At 44.8% G+C, this 20,241-nt stretch overlaps 1 protein-coding gene across 2 annotated transcripts in view; it reads right to left on the bottom strand.

The window, feature by feature from the left end:
* LOC146789708 (tetratricopeptide repeat protein 21B-like) overlaps positions 1 to 20,241 on the bottom strand; it is a 576,531-nt gene that overhangs the window by 300,823 nt on the left and 255,467 nt on the right. For both annotated transcript variants that reach the window (XM_085632041.1, XM_085632042.1), the window contains exons 11-12: positions 15,548 to 15,748; positions 15,268 to 15,397 (exon numbers count right to left, since the gene is read on the bottom strand). In XM_085632041.1, coding sequence (XP_085488167.1) covers positions 15,268 to 15,397; positions 15,548 to 15,748 — 331 coding nt within the window. The remainder of the gene's footprint in view (positions 1 to 15,267; positions 15,398 to 15,547; positions 15,749 to 20,241) is intronic.

A 20,241-nucleotide genomic window follows, 5' to 3' on the forward strand; every position in this document is an offset into this window, starting at 1 on the left:
GGGAAAGAGCACAGACAACTACGAGAACATATTTGAATCCTCGACATCGTTCCATCTGGATATAATCCATCTGGAGGACTTCAAAAGGGTGATCAGGAGGCTGAAATCCACCCTGCTCTACGGGACTGCTTTTTCCTGGGTTAAACTGACAACAGATCATACAGGTACGGACTTTTTGTTTAGCTGCTGCTCGTAAATGTTTGTTGAACCAAATGTGTTGAATGCTGTCTAGCATAGCTTTTTCTCCTAGATGCGCTGGACTATGTACAGTGTTAATAACGATTTGGACCATTGAATCAGGAAGGAACCACACAGATTTTTCCTTTGTCATCCATCCTTGATCCGTTTGGATCCCTCCTAATTCAGTCCATTTCTTTATTTCGTCTGGTGTAGCATGTGTCTGTATGTCGATTACGTCAAGAGCGGGATCCTTAATCATCATGCAATATGTTGGTGTCGGGACTATTGTCTTTGTCATGTCGGATGTTTGAGTTTGAGCAGTCTGTTTAGCTGTTCTGTCAGCTAGATCATTGCCTTGAGAAATGATATCAGTAACTTTCGTATGAGCTTTACATTTCATAATTGATATTGCAGTGGGTAGATGTATTGCATCTAATAAGGCATGAATAAGGGGTCTGTGCTGAATGTGGGCACCGTGAGAAGTTAAATAACCTCTCTCTCGCCACAGCACGCCGAAGTCATGTACAACTGCGAATGCATAACGTGAATCAGTGTATATGTTGACTCTTATTTGTGGCTTGAATACAGGCTTGTGTCAGAGCGATGAGCTCTGCTGCTTGAGCGGACAAGGTATTTATGCAATTTGTTTCAATGATTTCAGTGTCTGTTGTGACTGCGTAAGCGGCCACTAGCTCTCCTGTACCTGTTCTCATACATGAACCATCTACATACAACGTCAGGTCTGGGTCTGACAATGGGACGTCTGTCAAATCTTGTCTGGGTTTCGTCATGATAGTGATAACTTCAATACAATCATGTGCTAGTGGGTCTGTTCCATTTACAGGTAACAGTGTGGCAGGATTCAATGTACTACAACGTCTGATTTCTATATGTGGCTGAAACAATGTTAATTCGTAACCAGTGAGTCGTGCTATAGTCAAATGTTGTGTTTGTGTGCGGTTCAAGAGAACCTCTACTGCATGTGGTACTTGTACTGTCAATGGATGTCCTAATACTATGGCATCGCTTTGTCTGATTGCTAAAGCTGTTGCTGCCACTGATTTCAGGCACGCAGGCAAAGCCTGAGCTACGGGATCTAATGTACTAGAAAAATAAGCACATGGTTTGTGTGATCCTGCTTGTTCCTGTGTGAGTACTGACAAGGCAGTACCTTCGCGTTCTGTAACGAAGAGTGTAAACTGTTTATTGTAACATGGTGTTGCTAAAACAGGTGCTTGGCATAAGGCTTTCTTTAGGCTTTCAAAAGCTTGTGTATGTTCCTGAGTCCAAGGGAGAACAGTCGATGTGGCTGCCTCCTGTGTTGTCAATTGAATGAGGGGTTTTGCTAGAAATGCATACTGAGGGATCCACTGCCTACAATATGAAGTGAGGCCTATGAAAGCCCGCACCTCCTTTTGTGTCTTGGGTATCGGCATATTAGCAATTAGCTGGATGCGATCTGGTGTAAGCTGCCTTCCCTCCTTGGACAGCGAGTGACCAAGGTAAACAACTCGCTGGACACAGAATTGCAGCTTAGAAGGGGACACCTTGTGCCCCTTTTCGGCCAAAAATTGTAATACCGTCAGTGAGGCTTTCTCACATTCAGGTTCGCTTCTAGCGGTGATCAGCAGATCATCGACATATTGAAGCAGGGCAGTGTTGACTGGCATGTGGATACTGTCGAGTTCTCGTTTCAGTGCTTGGCTATAAATGCTGGGGCTTTCTGTAAATCCTTGAGGTGCGCGTGTGAATTTAAAGCTTCGTCCATTTAAACTAAATCCGAACAAGTATTGGCTTTCCGGATCTATTGGGACGCTGAAAAAGGCATTCTTGAGATCAATTACAGTAAAGAATGTTGCTTCGGAATCAATGGCTGTCAGTAATGAAGAAATGTCTGGGACTACGGGGTATTGTGGTACTATGCATTTATTTAATTCGCGCAGATCAATAACCAATCGATATACTGGCGGGGCTGTTGGATCGGTTCGTTTAAGAATCGGAATTATCGGTGAATTACATACATTGGAGTCAGTTTCCACAACCACTCCTTGGGTAATAAGCTCGTCAATGATTTGTAGTAAAGCCACTACAGCATCTGGGGGTAACTTGTATTGTCGCATTCGTGGAAGTACCACTCCTGCCTTTAGTGTGACTCGATATGGTGTAATGTTCATGCAACCAACATCTGTAGGGCCTTGCGCCCATAAATGTGTCGGTAAAGTCTGTAGTCGGTGATCCATGTCTCGGGACACGTAGTGCCCTTTGAAATCACGTAAAAACAATCTTACTCCTTCCGGAGAACAACATATTATAGCTCCTAGAGCTTTCAAAGTTTTTATACCTAACAAGTTTTCTGGACATGCTTTAGTAAGCAATAAATCTGTAGTTCGTGTCAAGGGACCAATCGTAAGTGGAAGAGGCTGTGTTACTTCGTTAATGATAGGTTTTCCTGAAAAGCCAAGGGAAATATTCTGTGAGCCTGAGAGGGGTGCCCCTGGAACTTCACTACGTTTTATTGTTGTTCGGCTTGCCCCTGTATCAAGTAAGAATTTTCTATCTTGACCTAACAGTTCACTGTGTACATAAGGTCCTTCTTGATCTACAGGGACCTCAATAAGGGGTAAGCCAACTTCCCTCTCTAGGCTGTTTCATGAGTATCGTTGATAATCAGGATAGTCATACTGTGCGGTCTGATACATCTGTCGGGTCGTTGTTTGTGTGGCAGCAATAGGCTGCGGTGGTGGAGCTGGCATAGACTGTTGCGGAGCTGGCATGGACTGTGCATGCTGCGGAGTTCCTTGTTGATTCTGATCCTGTCTAATCGGTCGTGGTCTTTCCTTGGCGTTACCTATGGCAATATTATGTTTTAAAACTGGACAATCGTGTACATAATGACCTGGCTGTTTACAATAGTTGCACGTCCCTTTAACAGGACCTGTTGAAACACTGGACTGTGTTATACCCTTCTTATGACCGTCAGCTGAAACTGTCTGGGAAACTAGCATTTTCATTTTCGTGTCTTTCATGCGTCTATGTTCATGTTCTTGTTCTTCTCTGATTCTATTGTGATGATACTGTAGCATTTGTAACATTTGTGACGGAGTGTTACCTTGCCAGGTACTCTCGAACTTCAATACTCTATTCTTAACTTGGGGCAAGGCATTTTCAACTAACTTTGTCACAAACAGATGTGGATACGACTCGCTACTTGCTTTTATTCCACTATTTATACCAAAACATTTCTCAAATCGGGAATAGAAATCACTAGTGTCTTCATCTGATTTTTGTTTACAGGCTGAGATTGCACCCCAGTCTTCCTTTTTCGTAGTTAATAAACGTGGCAGTACCTGTACTAGTAGACTTGGTAGTGCTTTGATCTTGTCCCCGAGCCCTGAACCTGGACCTCGAGCTTTTTCTTCGTTTTCTAATGCCGTCCAATCTATCTTCTGGTCTCCCACCTCCCAATCCTTCTCCTTGAGTTTTTCGTAAATGCCCGCAGGCATTAATACCTTCAATATTGTCATAATGTCGGGGTAGGTATATTCTCCCATGAGTAACATATCTTTAATTTCACGGTGGAAACCCGCTGGGTCTTTATCATGACTGGGTACCACTTTCTTCATTTCTAATAGTTCTATTTTAGATATGGGTGTGTATACAAACACACGTTTAAACTCATTGTCATCACCCTTTATCGGGTGCACTTCGCGTAAGGGATTCTGTCTATCCATGTAATACGTCGTTCTTTCCTTGATGGGCAATGAGACATGTTCAGGACATACAAAAAGAATATACTGCTTTCTGGATTCTAGTATTTCTCTAATTAACTTAGTACCGGAACCTCTCCATTTATTCGTGAGTAATTCAGTCAATATATCAGGTAAGGGACCAGGATCGGAGTGTTGGCTTTTATATAATATAAGGAGTTGTTGAATCATATAGATACCAGCTAAACGCTGTTCATCTGGGGCGAGGTTCAAAAACGTATGTGCTAGTGTATCATCACCATATTTTCCAGGACTATCAACCCAGTGAACGGCTGACCTGGCTAATTCTTGTTCGTCCATAGAATCGAGTATATGATAACCCCTTCGTTCTCGGAGTAATTTGTCAGCGGCTTGGAATGAATGTTCGGGGGACCTTATATTTATTATAGGAGTTTGGAATTTTCTGTTATTATCTGAACGTATCGGACATATCGGATCAGTAAAGCATCTAGTATCATTGCAAGATCTTCCTCTACCTACATAGGCCATGGTTTCTAACTGTCCTGTCGGCAGTTCTAATTCTTCCTCGTCCTCGGTTTGTTCAGGCTCGTCTACTGCTAATCTTTCTTCGTGTATTCGTTCTATTTCTTTGCGGATCTTTCGGCTCATAGCTACTATACATGCTCGTTTATCGTGTCTCCCCTCTGATATATTCTTACCCCATGTGGTAAGAATTTGCATATCTTCCGGATTTACCCCCGGTTGATCTTGATTTCTGATCACACAGTTTATGAGGAAACGTAACAGTTCCCCCTGTATTTCCACCTTTTGGTACTCCATGGCTCTGTTAATACTCTCAGGGTCTCGCCCTGACTGAACAAAATGATATATATTTTCTAAATGTGCAGTCATTCCTGGTAGCTTCCCTAAATATATTGCAGCTCGTCGGATACGTAATGATGCCAGCATCATTTCGTCCCCTTTTCCGGGCACAGGGTCATATCTACAGTCTATTAGAAGTTCCTTGAGCGTGTTGGGAGTTACTAGTTTGGGCGTACGTTGGTGGGCTAATTCTTGAAAGGAAAGTTTGTTTGTTCTGGGTGGCGTAGAAAAAATGCTTGATGTACCTCCGGTAGCACCACCTGGGGTGCTGGATGTGAAAGGATTCGTTGAACGAGATATAGCAACCATAGGTGTGGATGCGGATGTAGAAACAGATGTGCTTGCCGGAACTTGTGTCGGGGTTTGCTGTTGCAGAGGTACAGACGAAGGAGGGTCTTGGCGTTGAACCCCCTCGGCAGACGGTCTATGTGGCGCAGCATTAGCATACTCGGGAGCTGCGTCGTCTAAATAAGAGGAAAGAAAAACATCTTCTGCGGATCTGGGATGCCCTTTGGGATGTACTTTTATCGGAAACAATGGGGGTGGCAAGTCTTTTGGTATTTCCGGAGTAGCCTTAGGTAGTCCTTCGGCCAGAAGAGGATACATACCATTCACAAGGGCATTTCTTTGTCTGTCTGTTTGTTCTGACTTTACTCGAGTACCTTCTTCAATTAATACACTTTCTCGAACTTTATTTGAATTCTCCTTACTCTTCTCTTCCTGTCTACGTGCTTTTTCTGTACGTCTATACGATTCTTTACGCCATAATTCAATGGCGTCTTTCTGTGATTGTCTAGCTTTCCTTTTCCATAATTCTTCTTCTACTTTCACAATGCAATCTGCATCCCAGGTCCCAGCTGCGGGCCACCTCTGACTTTCTGGTAATTCCTTGGTGTAGTCTACCCATAGATCAAGAAATAATATGGCGTCTAGGCCATGTTTATGATACATGAAGTACCCTGGAGTGTCCCTAGGAGGAATGGGAACAGCTTCTTCGAGTACCCCTTTTCTAGTTGTGATCTGTCTTAATTTCGAAAAGAGCGGCATATTGAGAACTGATCTGATCTGATACCTAATTTTGAACACGTTTTAATACCATAAAACACAATAATGAACAGTCATTCACACCACAATATACAGAACATATTTAAAACATTTTAACATTTAATGAATAAACAATAATGGTCATTTAGGGAACTAGTCACTAAGCATAATACTCGATACTAACTAGGTAAATCTGAATTATATACTAGACATACTTGATATACTGCTAAACAGTACAGATACACTGCTGAAACAGTGCAGACCGGATTTGTGTACCCAAACCCGTCTTGACCGGCACAACCTATGTGCACGTCAGAACGCCTCCCCGATAATGGTACTCACCGGGTAGCTCGGAACGGAAGGCCTCGGAACTGAACTGAACTTGAACCGGACTGGACTCGACTCGAAACTTCGGAAACTTCGGAAACTGGTGGGCCTCTGTATACCTCGGATCTTGCTCTCTCAGCTAGGCTCTGGTCGGGATACTTCGCACTTCTCACCGCCTCGTCTGGGTGTTGATCGCAGCCTCAGTTACCCCCGCTCGGCAGGAGGGAGATACAGGAAATCCTGTGGGTACGCGTTGTTGTCCGTCCAGCTGTGACAGGAGACCGGGCCTGCAACGCACCGCCGGCGCGTGAGATGAGAAAGTGTCCCTATTCGGGCGCCATTTATGTGGTAAATAATTTAATTACCGGAACTTAATTTGATGCGGAAAATCTATAACAATAGCTCAGTAAAATAAGAGGCAGAATCCGTGGTATTAGAGGTTCGGAACGGGCTTTATTCCATAATCAATTTAAATCGATGAGCTCCATGTTCCATCACCACGAAGGTTCAGGAAGTGAAGACCGTACTTTATTGATAAGTAATCATTTTTATACAATAGGCATTACAGTGAAACAAATGGAGGAGGCGTAACAATTGATAGTAAAGATAAAACATACATGCGTAGCAAAAGTGGGTGTAACTGGGTGTAACTAGAGAACGTCATCAAGTATGATGTCATAATAGGGTGGTACCATGAAAGAATTTCGCAATGTCAGCAGAAATACTTGGCAGAAATGCGCGCGCAGCAGCATGACGTGTGATTGACGTGCAACTAGGGGATGAAGGGGACTTGACATTTAGCTCTACATGTGGCGACAGGAGTCTGGAGGGTCAAGTCAACCTAATCCCAAATCATATCTAACATCCTATGTTTAAAGAACTATGTTATCCAAAAGAGAGGTCTCTTAGAGTATAATCTTATTCTATACTGACTATACTGACTGTGAGTGCGTGTACAAGCGTCTAAGTGTCTACACTAGATGCGGGGGCAGAAATCTTCCATAGAACAGGGCTATGAATTACTTGCATAAAGACAGAGAAGCCGGGCCCTTTGCTCGGTAGCTGGAAGAATGTTTACTTAAACTACTAGACAGGAATGCATTGGGTAGGGAGCGGAGCAGATCATTTCGAAGGTGAAATACAGTTTTTGGCAGGCAACAGGCTGATGTCAGGCACCGTTAGCTGCGCAGAGAATGAGGACAAAGTTCATGGATACAGATGCGAGCTCCGACTTGAGCTTTCAGAGGCAGAAGGCAGGAAAAGCTTGATGCCAGAATCAGGGCCTACTTGCCTGGACTGTAAAATGGCATAAGTGAACCATATAAAGCCGGTGGCCTTTCGTACTTAGGAATGGAATATCCAGCCCATTCATGGCGGATCTGAAAGAGGACATGTTGGCGGTGGACGCACATGTGTTTGCGTCTTCATAACTGGAACTGGAGGGAACATACATGTACTTGTGATTTATACATGAAACCGTTGGGGTCCAAGATAGGGGACATAACTGATCATAAAAATCCATATTTCCACACCGGGATCAAGAAGGAAGGATACCTGCAAGCAGAAGGGACAGAGTCTGGGTCACTAGTCAGTGACCACGTAGAACCAGGAAGGAACCAGGCGATGTCGGGAGATTGCAGGTGAAGAGGTGAAGCTTGTCGCAGCAGCCACGGGTACCAGGAGACGTCGAGGACGACCAGGACCAGGAGGCGAGCTGTCCCACGAAGGCTCTTGCTGTCGGCAGCATCGAAGTCGAACTAGGACTCACCAAGCCTTGGCAAGCGGAACCCACGCAGAAAGGAGGACTTGCTTCTGGTGCAGACCAGAAAGGTCTGGGGTGCTTCTCTTTTGCAGAGGAGCGGGAGCCAGTCTGGAGGAGCCAAACCAGCAGTGGAAAATTGAAGGTGTGTCGTCGCAAAGGTTACTAGCCAGCGGGCAAGCAACCGGACAGACGCGGCAAGCAGGAAAATGCAGAAGGGACCCACGCAGGACTCGTGGAGTGTGGGGGGCTGATCTTCGGCGCAGATGGTGCTTGGGGTTGGGGCTTCTCAATCCCCGGTGCACAACTTCGAGGGTGCCTCAGAAGCTGCGCTGGAAGATACTCACCACTTTTCCCAGGTAGCCGGTCCCACATCTCTCGTCGCCTCCACGGATCTCAGCTCGGCTGTGGATGTGGATCAGGGTCGGAGAAGTCTGGAAGTCAAGGCTTTGGTCAGGCTCTGCAGTCGGTCCCTCGTAGAACTTCAGCAAAGCAAAGGGTAAGTCTCTTGATGGTGCCTGTTTGCACAGGGTGGCCACTCCTTGGCCACAAGGGAGATTCTTCAGTCTTCTTCTTTCGTCGAATGTCGAAGGTCCAGAGTTTCTGTTCAATATGCAGGTTCAGGATAATCTAATCTCCTGAGGCCCAGCTACCACACTTATACTAATCTGGGGGGCTGGGTTGCCTGCTAGGTCACGCCTTATGGGTGGGACCTGGGAGGGGGGTGGTTACTCCCCCTTCCCTTTGTCCAGTTTCGCGCCAGGACTGGGGCTGGAGTGCCCCAGCACCGGTTTGAACTGGACTATGCATGGGACACCTTGTGTGCCCCAGGCAGTGTCTCGTTTCTTTCATCCCTCCCTGCCCCAATACACTAAGGCCTGTCTGGGGTGGTGCTCGCACCTCCCAAGGCAGGAAACCTATTGTCCAAGCCTCCCGTGCCGGGATCACTTCCAGCAGCAGGAGGTCAGACTTGTGTCGTGGCAGCAGCATCCATTTTGTGATGCTGGGGCTCTGGTTAACTTTAACCGGGTAAGTAGGTTGCAACATGTCTTCTCCCTCTAGAAGGAAGGGATAATATCCTCATCACCAGAAATGGGATGGGGGTATTATTCCAAAGTGTTAGACACCTTACACGACATGTTTTAATAGAGCCAAACCATAGTTACCATAACTGTTTAAGATTATAAGGCCCTTTAAGAGTATATGGTAGGCTATATCATAGAACAGCTATAAGGACATGGTTCCGAAAGCTGCAGACAGGCTCAGCTCATGCTAGAGCACCATCTCACATGTTACCAAGCACTCTGCCTCCAGGATTGTTAAGGCCTGCAATAGGAGTGGCTGATAGGTACACATGTGTCTATATATAAGGTAGGTATAGGAATACTACACCTAAGCAAGGGGTGATTACACGACCTTGCCCCAGCTGAGTGATCAGCCAGTTGTGTCATAATGGAAGGCCAGGCCAGGGGTGGCATAATACATGCTGCAGCCCCTGGTAGGCCTAGGGTACACCTATGCCCTGGGTACCTAAGGTACACTGTACAGGGGCCAATAAGGTGATCCTATCCAATTGGGTTATGCACCTAAAGTACATAGTATTAATTTAGAGCGAGAACAGCAGGGCTGTGGGTATGATTAGCAGGCCCACAGCCACATCTAAGTCGAAAACCAGTAAAGCAAAAAGTGGGGGTGAACATAGAAAGCAGACCCTACTCTCCTACAGCTACAAGGAGGGGGAGCAGGAGTATGCCCTCAGCTGACCCGCGCTGGACATCGTAAAGGTGCTGCTCATCTCCCACAGTTGGGAGACACCTTTCTGACAATTTCCAACGCGGTTTGCCGACAGGACTCTGACTTCCATTGTCCGCTTTGCTTGTGGACCGTAATACTCCTATTCAATTCATTAAGATAATCTGTCTGCTGTTGGTGCCTGTTGGGTCCGGTAGGGTACTCCTGGATTTAAGCATCTCCACAATGGGAAAAACCAGGGGGGCGGCAGAACCCACATCTAAAGATCCATTGACTATGGTGAGCACCATGGACGCTTTACCGCAGCGAGCCATTGGGGTCCTGGGTAAGAAGATCGAATTGGCCACCAGGCGATTGTCCCGTTCACCCATTTCCCACCCCCCATAAGGGTTTTTCCCCACCCTCATAAGAAGGATCTCCAGTACTGGCATAGGCACTACGTGTTGGGCTGATGGACATGACACAAGATCGTGCTGGGGTCATCCGTCTTTCCACGCCAATCGCCTCCTCGCAGGATAGTGCCCAGTTAACAGTACCTAGGGTACGTACTGGTGTGAACACTGGAGTGGGGAAGAGAGTAGGGGGTGCACAGAGGAAATTCCCTTCAATGGGGGGGCCTTGCTAAACGTAGAAAGAGTAATGGCCCACAGTTAAACACAGCAGTGCCCCAAGCAGGTCCCAACACAGATACTATCTTGTTCGACAACTTCAAAATAGCCCAGTCGTCAGCGCTGGATACCAAATTAGACACTATCCTACTTCGATTATCCACGTTGGAAACAACGTATCCATACTGACTGCTTCACTGCGAAGGGACAGCACTCCACCTCTTATAAGCCCCCTTCTCCAAGGCCCACGGACAATAATTCCGGTGGTAATGAAACGGGGCTTGGCATTAGAGCATAGACTGTCAGGCAGCGGTCAAGTCACGTTATTGCTAAAGCCTGCCCTGATATGATCCCACTACCCGTGAACAGTAATGAACTTTACGCCCAACAAGTCAATTGTAGGGGGGAGGGTCTCTGAAATCCAGAGTTTCTTCAGTCTCATCAAGCCCAGGGTCCCAAAGTGGGAGGAGTCAACAGCTTTTCTGATGAATGGCAGGGAGGCACGTTCCAAGAGGAATTCAACAACCCTCCCCCTAACCTGTGTTCCTTCTACCAGAGTCTACACCGCTTGTCGTGATCTTAGCCAACGTGCCCAGTCTTGATCCAGGGACCATGGAAGATTTTGTTCAACTGAAGAATAAGGTGGTGCACTGGCTGAATTCGAACATTGCCCCAGGGCAGAGGATGGTAAGCCAAATCATTATGGTGTGCAGAACAACTTTGGTGGGCAGTGCCAAGAGAGCCTGGGCGGGGGGGCTGTGTTATCATTAATTTTAATAACTTTTACGGCAAACCACATTTTAAGCACATTCGCACAAACTAACTACAGGTGTTGGAACTCGGCAATTGTAGCACTCCCGCTGGGCTACTTTTATAGGTCCAGAAGTCACCACCCCGGGTATCCACAGGGGCGGCTTCAAGATGTGGGCTACAGGAGTCATTTTGAGGTGACAACAGGAGTAAGCTTAGCAAACGGGTTCACTCCCCTGAGCTCACTGGAAGGTTGTAATTGACAGTGTGTTGGCTCACAGCACCCTGACGCACCTCCACCTCAGGGGAAGGTACGACCCTTGGACCAGGGACTTAATGAGTTTGAAGAGTGTAAGTGTATCTCCTGGAACATCGCAGGGTTTGAGAGTAAGATAGAGGATCCTGAATGGTTACTCCTTGTTAAACGCATTGACGTGATCTGCCGCCAGAAAACATGGGCTGTAGAGAACAGTTTCCATCTGGAAGGCTATAAAACCTTCTTCGTACCAGCTACCCCCTGCATGGGAGGGGTGAAAGCCATGGGCTGCGTGCGAAATGCTGGTTTGCATATCAAACACACCCCTCAGGGCACCGCACTTAATGCTATCTTGCATGAATTTGATCTAACATCGCCATGAACAAACTGCCTCTGGGAATAACTGATATTGCTCCCACTTTTATCTGGAGAGGGTGTGAGACAATCATCGACTTCATCTTTGTTCCTACACCTTTTAATTTCTTGATTACGGAATTCTCAGTTAAGGCATGTGTACACAGCGACCACAATCCTGTTTGCGTTTCAAAAGGATGGCCTTGAGTAAATAAACACATTAAGGAGGCTTCAGGAGTTCCTTTAAAAGCAGTGGAAGGGGGAAAGAGACTAAAGTGGGGGCAAATCGTCCCAGAGCAGCTCCAAGAGTCTCTTAACTCAGTCCAACTGAGAATTTGCCACCTGTCTAGATAGCAAGGCCACTCCGTCGGACATCATGGATGCATTTGGAAGCATGTCCAGTGCTATAGGTAAGTTATTACGGGGACCGGGTGGGGGCGTTTTACGCAGCTAGGACTGAGATGAATTGACTGAGTGCTCCCATGCATCTAGGAAACTGAAACAGGTCTTGGGAGTGACACCTCGAGACAAGGTAGCTGTTAAAAGCCTCCGGAGAGCCTACGAGGCTGCCGCAGCAAAACGCAAATCTGTCCTGAAGTAGGAAGCCTGGTCAGATCCAGAGGAGGCTAGCACATTAAGCAATAGTTCAAAGTTCCGGGGCATCATCAATAGTCCCTTTCTAGCAGAAGACAGCGGCAACCTACTGGATACCCATATCCCAGAGGATGATTCGGTATCCCATTTTGAGGGTATCTTCCAGTCTGATACTTTAACAGAAGGGCAGGAAAGGGTGGAAGGCAAATCGGAGGTTGTTATCACAGCACAAGAGGTAACGGCCGGCATCATGGAACGGTCTAAAAATAAAGCCCCGGGTCCGATGGGATCCCCCCATCCCCCCAGACCCCTACATCACGCTTGTGGAAAACTGGGTGCCTGTACTTACAGCTGTCATCAATTCATCGGTCCTGGCCAGCCGCCCGGACTCCTGGGCCTTATCGACCATTGTCCATGTCTTTAAAAGGGTGATCGGGATAGCACACTTTGCCACAGGCCCATCTCCCTTTTGGATTCTGTGGTGAAGGAGGCGAGTCATATGGTACTGGACAGACTTGTATCATGGGCAGATGAAAACAACATTTTAGCCGAGGTACAATATGGTTTACGCCCAGGTCGTTCCACAGTGGAACAATGTTTAAACCTGTACATGGTTTTGAATAAGCACACTGTGGCTCGCACCGGCTCTATCCACCTAGCCTTTATAGATCTGTTCTCAGCGTTCGATTGTGTAAATAGATCGAAGCTTTGGCAGTTGATGTCCTCTATTGGCATTAACAGGGATATCGCTTTGTTTCTAAGTGATCTTCAGAGATTCAAAAGCGGCTGTCTGTTATCCAAAAGATCACGAGGTGACCCACAATTTTGATATCAAGAGATGCATACTGGCCCCCTTCTTTAATCTGTACATTAACTCCCTGGAGAAGGTCCTTTTGGATGCAAAAGCCAATTGCCCCCAGGTGGGTAAGCGCAGCCTGCCGGTCCTCCTATATGCACATGATGCGGTCCTCATGGCGAGGACAGCCAGGAGTTTACAACTCCTGTTAAACTCTATTTATTTTATGGAGAACCTGGACCTGATGGTTAATCATATCAAATTATTTGTTATGCAGGTGGGACCTCGTATAGCCAAGCAGTCTACCTTTAAGATAGGAAACTAGTCAATCCAAAAGACAAAATTATTTTCTTACCTGGGAGTAGTGTTTGACGATGCACTGAGTTGGGGCCATTTGATAATTCGCAAGAAAGGGGACCTGATCAGAGCGACCGCAGCAGTTTTTAACTTTGCTTCCAGAGTGGGGGGAAACCGATAGGGGCCCTTTTTAAGATTTACAGAGCGAAAGGTATTGCAAAGGCCAGTTATGAGAGCGAGATATGGGGTCACACTGGATTGGAGGCTTTGCGAATTGAAGCAAATATTTTCTGAAGACGGGTTCTCTCAGTACCGCAAAGCATCCCGTCCTATGCTGCGCACAAAGAGCTGGGGATGGCTTTTCTCTCAGACAAATTGGCTTTCCGCCCACTAGCATTGTGGTTAAAGATTTTGGCCAAGCAAGAAAATGCTCTTAGCAAGGACATTTTAAAGGACTGTCTTTCCCTTGACCATGTCACTCTCATCCGATGGCTCCAGTATGTAGGAGTAGGCCTCTGTAGGCTAGGAAGGGCAGATCTATTCAATAACCCCAAAGGCATATGCAAGAGGGACTTTACCTGGGCTAAAGAGTGTTTTCTTAGATGGCGCTGTTGTGACAGAGAGGAAACAGCTGTGCAAGCCCAGCGTGCGTAGGCATATCGCACTAAAAACCATACTAACTATTGAACCATAACTCTTAGGGCTCAGAAGCATCCACGATCACTTCCTACTGACTAGATTTCAGCTTGATCTTTTTCACTATCTCATGGCCCAACCATGTGGTGTTCATAGAGGGCAGTGCCTCATGCCCTGTGGCTGCGACAGCCAGTATACTCAGGACATGATGAACTTTTTAAATGTTTTGCAGTTTTTAGGAGGTTCCCAGAAAGTATTTTATTATTCCCATTTTTAAAAAAGGCTTGTTTTAAAAGGTTGATACCTGCTTTTATCGTTTTACAACTTCTCTCACACAACACCGTTTTGTACACACTTAGTTTTTTAAGGGCCGCCATTACGCTTAGGTCAAGCGCTGACTAACCTTGCCATCAGGATTAATGCTTCTTATTCTGTTAATAGACAACATTGGATGTACTGGATCACGATTTTGTACTGTGAAGTTTTTATTGATGTTTGTATGACTTTTATGGTTTTAATTGAAAAACCGGATAAAGCTTGATGAAATGCTTGTTTAAAATATATTACTTCATGAAAATATAAATGAACAAGCAAACACAATAGCAGTTCAGGTATCCCAAACCTATTTCAATCCACAGCCTCAGCCCAGTAAGCCCTTCCTAATATTTTTAATGGTTATTTACCAGCTGTCCTCAAGGAAAGATTGTTCAGCCTTTTTAATTAATTAATTTTAAATATTGTTGGAACTTATACTGCTCACAGTGCAAACCAATTCAAGTTTAAACCTGGCACAACAAAAAGCAGAGGAGATTAGAGACAAAAGAGAACTTCATGAAGAGATCAGTCTTAATAATCTTCCAGGAAAACAGAAGGGTAGAAAGAAGTATAAAGGGACAGGGGGGTTGGTTCCAAAGCAAATAGTACAGAACAGCAAAGCATCCATCAAAAAGTTCCACCCTTCTAGAAACAGAGGTAAAAAGGAAAATATTCAATAGGGCAGAGTTTTTTTAAGGGAACTGAAGACTATTTTTTGTATGGGTGAAATGAGGAGTGTTTCCAAATATCCACTTAAGGTTACGCAGAGACCACTGAAATGGTTTCTACTGAGCACCGGATGCCGAGTGAGGCTTTGCTGCTATTGACCTGAGAAAAGTATTAGGATCTTAAATCATGGCGAGGATCCCACAATGCAAAACTACTTAGACATCCAACTCTTTGGCCTTAGGAGGACGCTAGGCAAAATCACAATAACTATCATGTCTTACTAATTTATGTTATAATGTGCTTACAGGGAGACACTAAAAAAGATCTTTAAATGTACCTACCTGACATATATTTGGCTTCTGCCATGAAAAATAGAGGTTCCATCATAGCAGGAGCTACAGTCACCACTGGATTTAAGATAGCAATCGCCTGTTTCAGCAGTGGAGACACAGGTTGGCCAGGAGACTTGGGCTGCCAAAAATATATATATAAAATCAGCTTTTGAACTACACGTGTGAACTGATAAAGAATATTGCTCAATTCTCAAACAAAAATGATACAGTGGCAGATACCTCTTAATTTAACCTGAGGGAAAAATAAGAATTTTAAAATATTTCCCACCTGTTTGGGGCAGAAGACCAGGTATTCTTTCACAACGTCAACGAGGAAGCTGGGGTTAAGCTTTTCAAAGTACTCCACACTCAGAGGAATTCCACGAAGGGATGCAAAATGAAGTTCGACAGCATCTTTGAGAAGAGCAATGACAACTTTCTCATCCTTCCCTTTTTTCGTGGCTAGTACAGCCTCAATGTAAGACAGGTCCTAAAAATGTTAAAAAAGAAACCTCAGTGAACCAAATTGTGATGTGCTAAACTGAACACAGGAAAGCGCTATATTTTACCTCATGTAATGTGGACTGTTTCTTTAATGTCATGTGATAGGATCGTCGAATCAAAGGCAACAGAGTTGTTACAATATACGATGAATATTATACATACTTTTTTTTTTTTCAAAAACAATTTTTATTGCATAATTCAAGTACAATAGCCATCTGCAATGACCAGCATATCATTGGTCTTCTCCTAGTAATATACTCCAGTGCATAGTACAGTGCAGACCACTTCCAACTATCAACGCATTGCCCCCCAACACTACCCAAACACAAATGTTCCCTCCCCCCACCCGCATGTCAGTGTGCCATAGTCGCAGGTACCGTGAGAAGTCCATCTCATGATTGGCCGTGGGAGCGGCCGCGAGCCACTCTCCACCCCCATGATCAGGCGCCAAGCAGCAAGGAGAAGAGGAGCCCTCCCGCCCCCACGTGTGACCCGTCAGTTGCCTTTCCACCGCTACTCTGCTGCATGCTGCTCCTGTGCTTCAATACCCTCCTCTGCTTCTGCGCCCCACCCCCGGAGGTGATGAATATTATACATACATACACACACTTCAATATGGCAACAGATGAAAAAAAAAATATTTCCAATAAAAATAAAAATGTATAAATATTATATATATATACATACATATATATTCACTGAAAAAACCATAGGTTTCACACATGTTATAGTTAGGTGGATATTTCACTCGTAAAAAACCAATGAAATTCCCCCGTTATAGTTAGTTCAGATAACTATAACTCGCGCGCCCCCAATCCTGCTCATGACGTCACATATTACATCACTCATGACATGGTCAGTGGCATCACTCATGACATCATCCTTGTGATAGAGTGGCGGTCGCGCGAGTTATAGTTATCTGAACTAACTATAACGGGGGAATTTCATTGGTTTTTTACAAGTGAAATATCCACCTAACTATAACATGTGTGAAACCTATGGTTTTTTAAGTGAATTTGCAAGGTTTTTTAAATGCTAAGTTATGTATGTATTTTTATTTTTTTATACATTTATTTTACAATAAACGACATATTAAAAAATTTTTTGGGGGGGGGGGGGTTTCACCGTGCGCGCACGGTGCGCGCACCCCGCGATTTAAAAATTTTAAAAAAAAAAGAATAATTCTGCCTTCGGGGTCCTTCAGGGACCCCCTGACAAAGGCTAGGGGGTCAGGAACTCTCTACCTTGCCCCCTTTTCACGTTCGCCACCTTCCTTTTTCACTCTCGCACTGAAAACAAACAAAATGGCGGCCGACACTTCCTGATTTCGACCGATTCGAACGTTGACTAACATGTACCACCAATCAGAATTACGCTCGCGCACGTTAGGGTGCTCGCACGGTGCACGGCTATAGATATGTATGTGCTTTTAACTGCAATTTTCCCAGGAACTACTGAACAGATTGACTCCATATATGCAAAAGGCACATCCCTGACCTGAGGACTACCTCTCTGCCAAATTTCAAGTAATTCTGTTCAGCCGTTCGGGCTGTACCTTCGACTAAAGGTCCTATGGGAAAATGCATGGGGAAAACGCGTTTTGGGACCCCCCTTTTTTCTCGGCCCCCGCTTGACGAATCCCCCCGAGAATTTCAGGGTAGGGGCTGAGCGGAGCGCCCCATTAGTTTTGAAAATTTCGCGAAGATTCGTCAACCGGCGCCAAAGTTATTCAAAATAGAATTTTCAGATTTCCTATGGAAACACGGTCCTAACTATAACTATCTACTGGCGACCGCCAGTAGATGATTTTATATATATATATATATATATATATATATATATATATATATATATTCACTGAAAAAAACATAGGTTTCACACACGTTATAGTTAGGAATTAGCATTTAAAAAACCTTGCAAATTCAGTAAAAAAACCATAGGTTTCACACATGTTATAGTTAGGTGGAAATTTTACTGATAAAAAACCAATGAAATTCCCCAGTTATAGTTAGTGCAGGCAACTATAACTCACGCGACCGCAATCCTCTGCTGATGACATATGTGTCTTTATGAAAAAAAAATATTTGTAATATATGTATAGCTAAAATTTAATGGAAGAAGACATGGGCAAATAAGTGTCTAAATACAGTATTAGCATCAGCAGAAGATTGCGGTCGCGTGAGTTATAGTTGCCTGCACTAACTATAACTGGGGAATTTCATTGGTTTTTTATCAGTAAAATTTCCACCTAACTATAACATGTGTGAAACCTATGTTTTTTTTACTGAATTTGCAAGGTTTTTTAAATGCTAATTCCTAACTATAACGTGTGTGAAACCTATGGTTTTTTCAGTGAATTTGTATAGTTTTTTAAATGCTAAGTTACTGTACGCCATTCGTGGCGTGCGCGCCCACTTAACGCAGTTCGTTCCGTGCGCGCAGGGTGCGCTTCGCGCACCGTGCGCGCACAGTGAGCACACGGTGCGCTTCGCACACCGCGCGCCCACTTTACGCAGTTAGTGCCGTGCACGCACGGTGGGCACGCGGTGCGCTACGCGCACCGCGTGCCCACGTTACGCTAGATGGGCCATGTACGCACGATGCGCTTCGCGCACCGTGCGCACATGGAGGACATATGATGCGCTTCGTTGTGAAAGGTAACGCAATCCTCTGCTGATGACATATGTGTCTTTATGAAAAAAAAATATTTGTAATATATGTATAGCTAAAATTTAATGGAAGAAGACATGGGCAAATAAGTGTCTAAATACAGTATTAGCATCAGCAGAAGATTGCGGTCGCGTGAGTTATAGTTGCCTGCACTAACTATAACTGGGGAATTTCATTGGTTTTTTATCAGTAAAATTTCCACCTAACTATAACATGTGTGAAACCTATGGTTTTTTTACTGAATTTGCAAGGTTTTTTAAATGCTAATTCCTAACTATAACGTGTGTGAAACCTATGTTTTTTTTCAGTGAATTTGTATGGTTTTTTAAATGCTAAGTTACTGTACGCCATTCGTGGCGTGCGCGCCCACTTAACGCAGTTCGTTCCGTTCGTGCGCGCACAGTGAGCACACGGTGCGCTTCGCGCACCGCGCGCCCACTTTACGCAGTTAGTGCCGTGCACGCACGGTGGGCACGCGGTTACCACGTTACGCTAGATGGGCCATGTACGCACGATGCGCTTCGCGCACCGTGCGCACATGGAGGACATATGATGCGCTTCGTTGTGAAAGGTAATATTTTAATTTTTCACATGTGTAATATGACTTGCCCAAATGGTGCCCTTCGGGAACCATTTGCACATGGGGTGGGAAGAGTATGGAATTTTTTTTTTTTTTATTAATTTTTACCGTACGCGTACGGTAAGCGTAATCGGCAAAATTATCGAAAAAATTAAAATTCCGTTTTTGGCCTTGGGGGATCTTTGAGGACTCCCTCAACATGGCTAGGTGCTTAGGAGCTGTCTAAACAGCCCCTTTACATGTTTTTGGCCTTTGTTTTTTAACCCCCTCTCAGACTGCGAGAGAGAAAATGGCAGACGCCGCTTCCTGGTTTCGACCGATTCGAATGTTTACTAAGATCTAACAGCCAATCAGAATCGCGCTCGCGCACGACAGCGTGCGCCTACGGTAAGCGCACCGTAAGCGCACCGTAAGCTGGCTCAGATATATATATTGATTTAAAGGCTATTTTCTCACAATCTACTGAACAGATTTACACCAAACCTACAAAAGGCACTTCCTTGACCTGTAGACTACCTCTGTGCCAAATTTCAAGGAACTCTGTTCAGCCGTTCGGGCTGTAGCTGTGTCTAAAGGTCCTATGGAAAAATGCATGGGAAAAACGCGTTTTGGGACCCCCCTTTTATCTCAGCCCCCGCTTGATGAATCCCCCCGAGACTTTCAGGGTAGGAGCAGAGCGTAGCGCCCCATTAGTTTTGAAAATTTCGCGAGGATTCGTCGACCGGCGCCAAAGTTATTCCAAATAGAATGTTGCGGTTTTCCTATGGAAACAGGGTCCTAACTATAACTACCTACTGGCGACCGCCAGTAGGTAATATATATATATATATATATATATATATATATATATATATATATATATATATATATATATATATATATTCACTGAAAAAACCATAGGTTTCACACAAGTTATAGTTAGCTGTACATTTCACTCGTAAAAAACCAATGAAATTCCACGTTATAGTTAGTGCAGGCAACTATAACTCACGCGACCGCAATCCTCTGCTGATGACATATGTGTCTTTATGAAAAAAAAATATTTGTAATATATGTATAGCTAAAATTTAATGGAAGAAGACATGGGCAAATAAGTGTCTAAATACAGTATTAGCATCAGCAGAGGATTGCGGTCGCGTGAGTTATAGTTGCCTGCACTAACTATAACGTGGAATTTCATTGGTTTTTTACGAGTGAAATGTACAGCTAACTATAACTTGTGTGAAACC

This window comes from Triturus cristatus, chromosome 10 (genome assembly GCF_964204655.1).
Source record: "Triturus cristatus chromosome 10, aTriCri1.1, whole genome shotgun sequence".
NCBI classification, from domain to species: domain Eukaryota; kingdom Metazoa; phylum Chordata; class Amphibia; order Caudata; family Salamandridae; genus Triturus; species Triturus cristatus.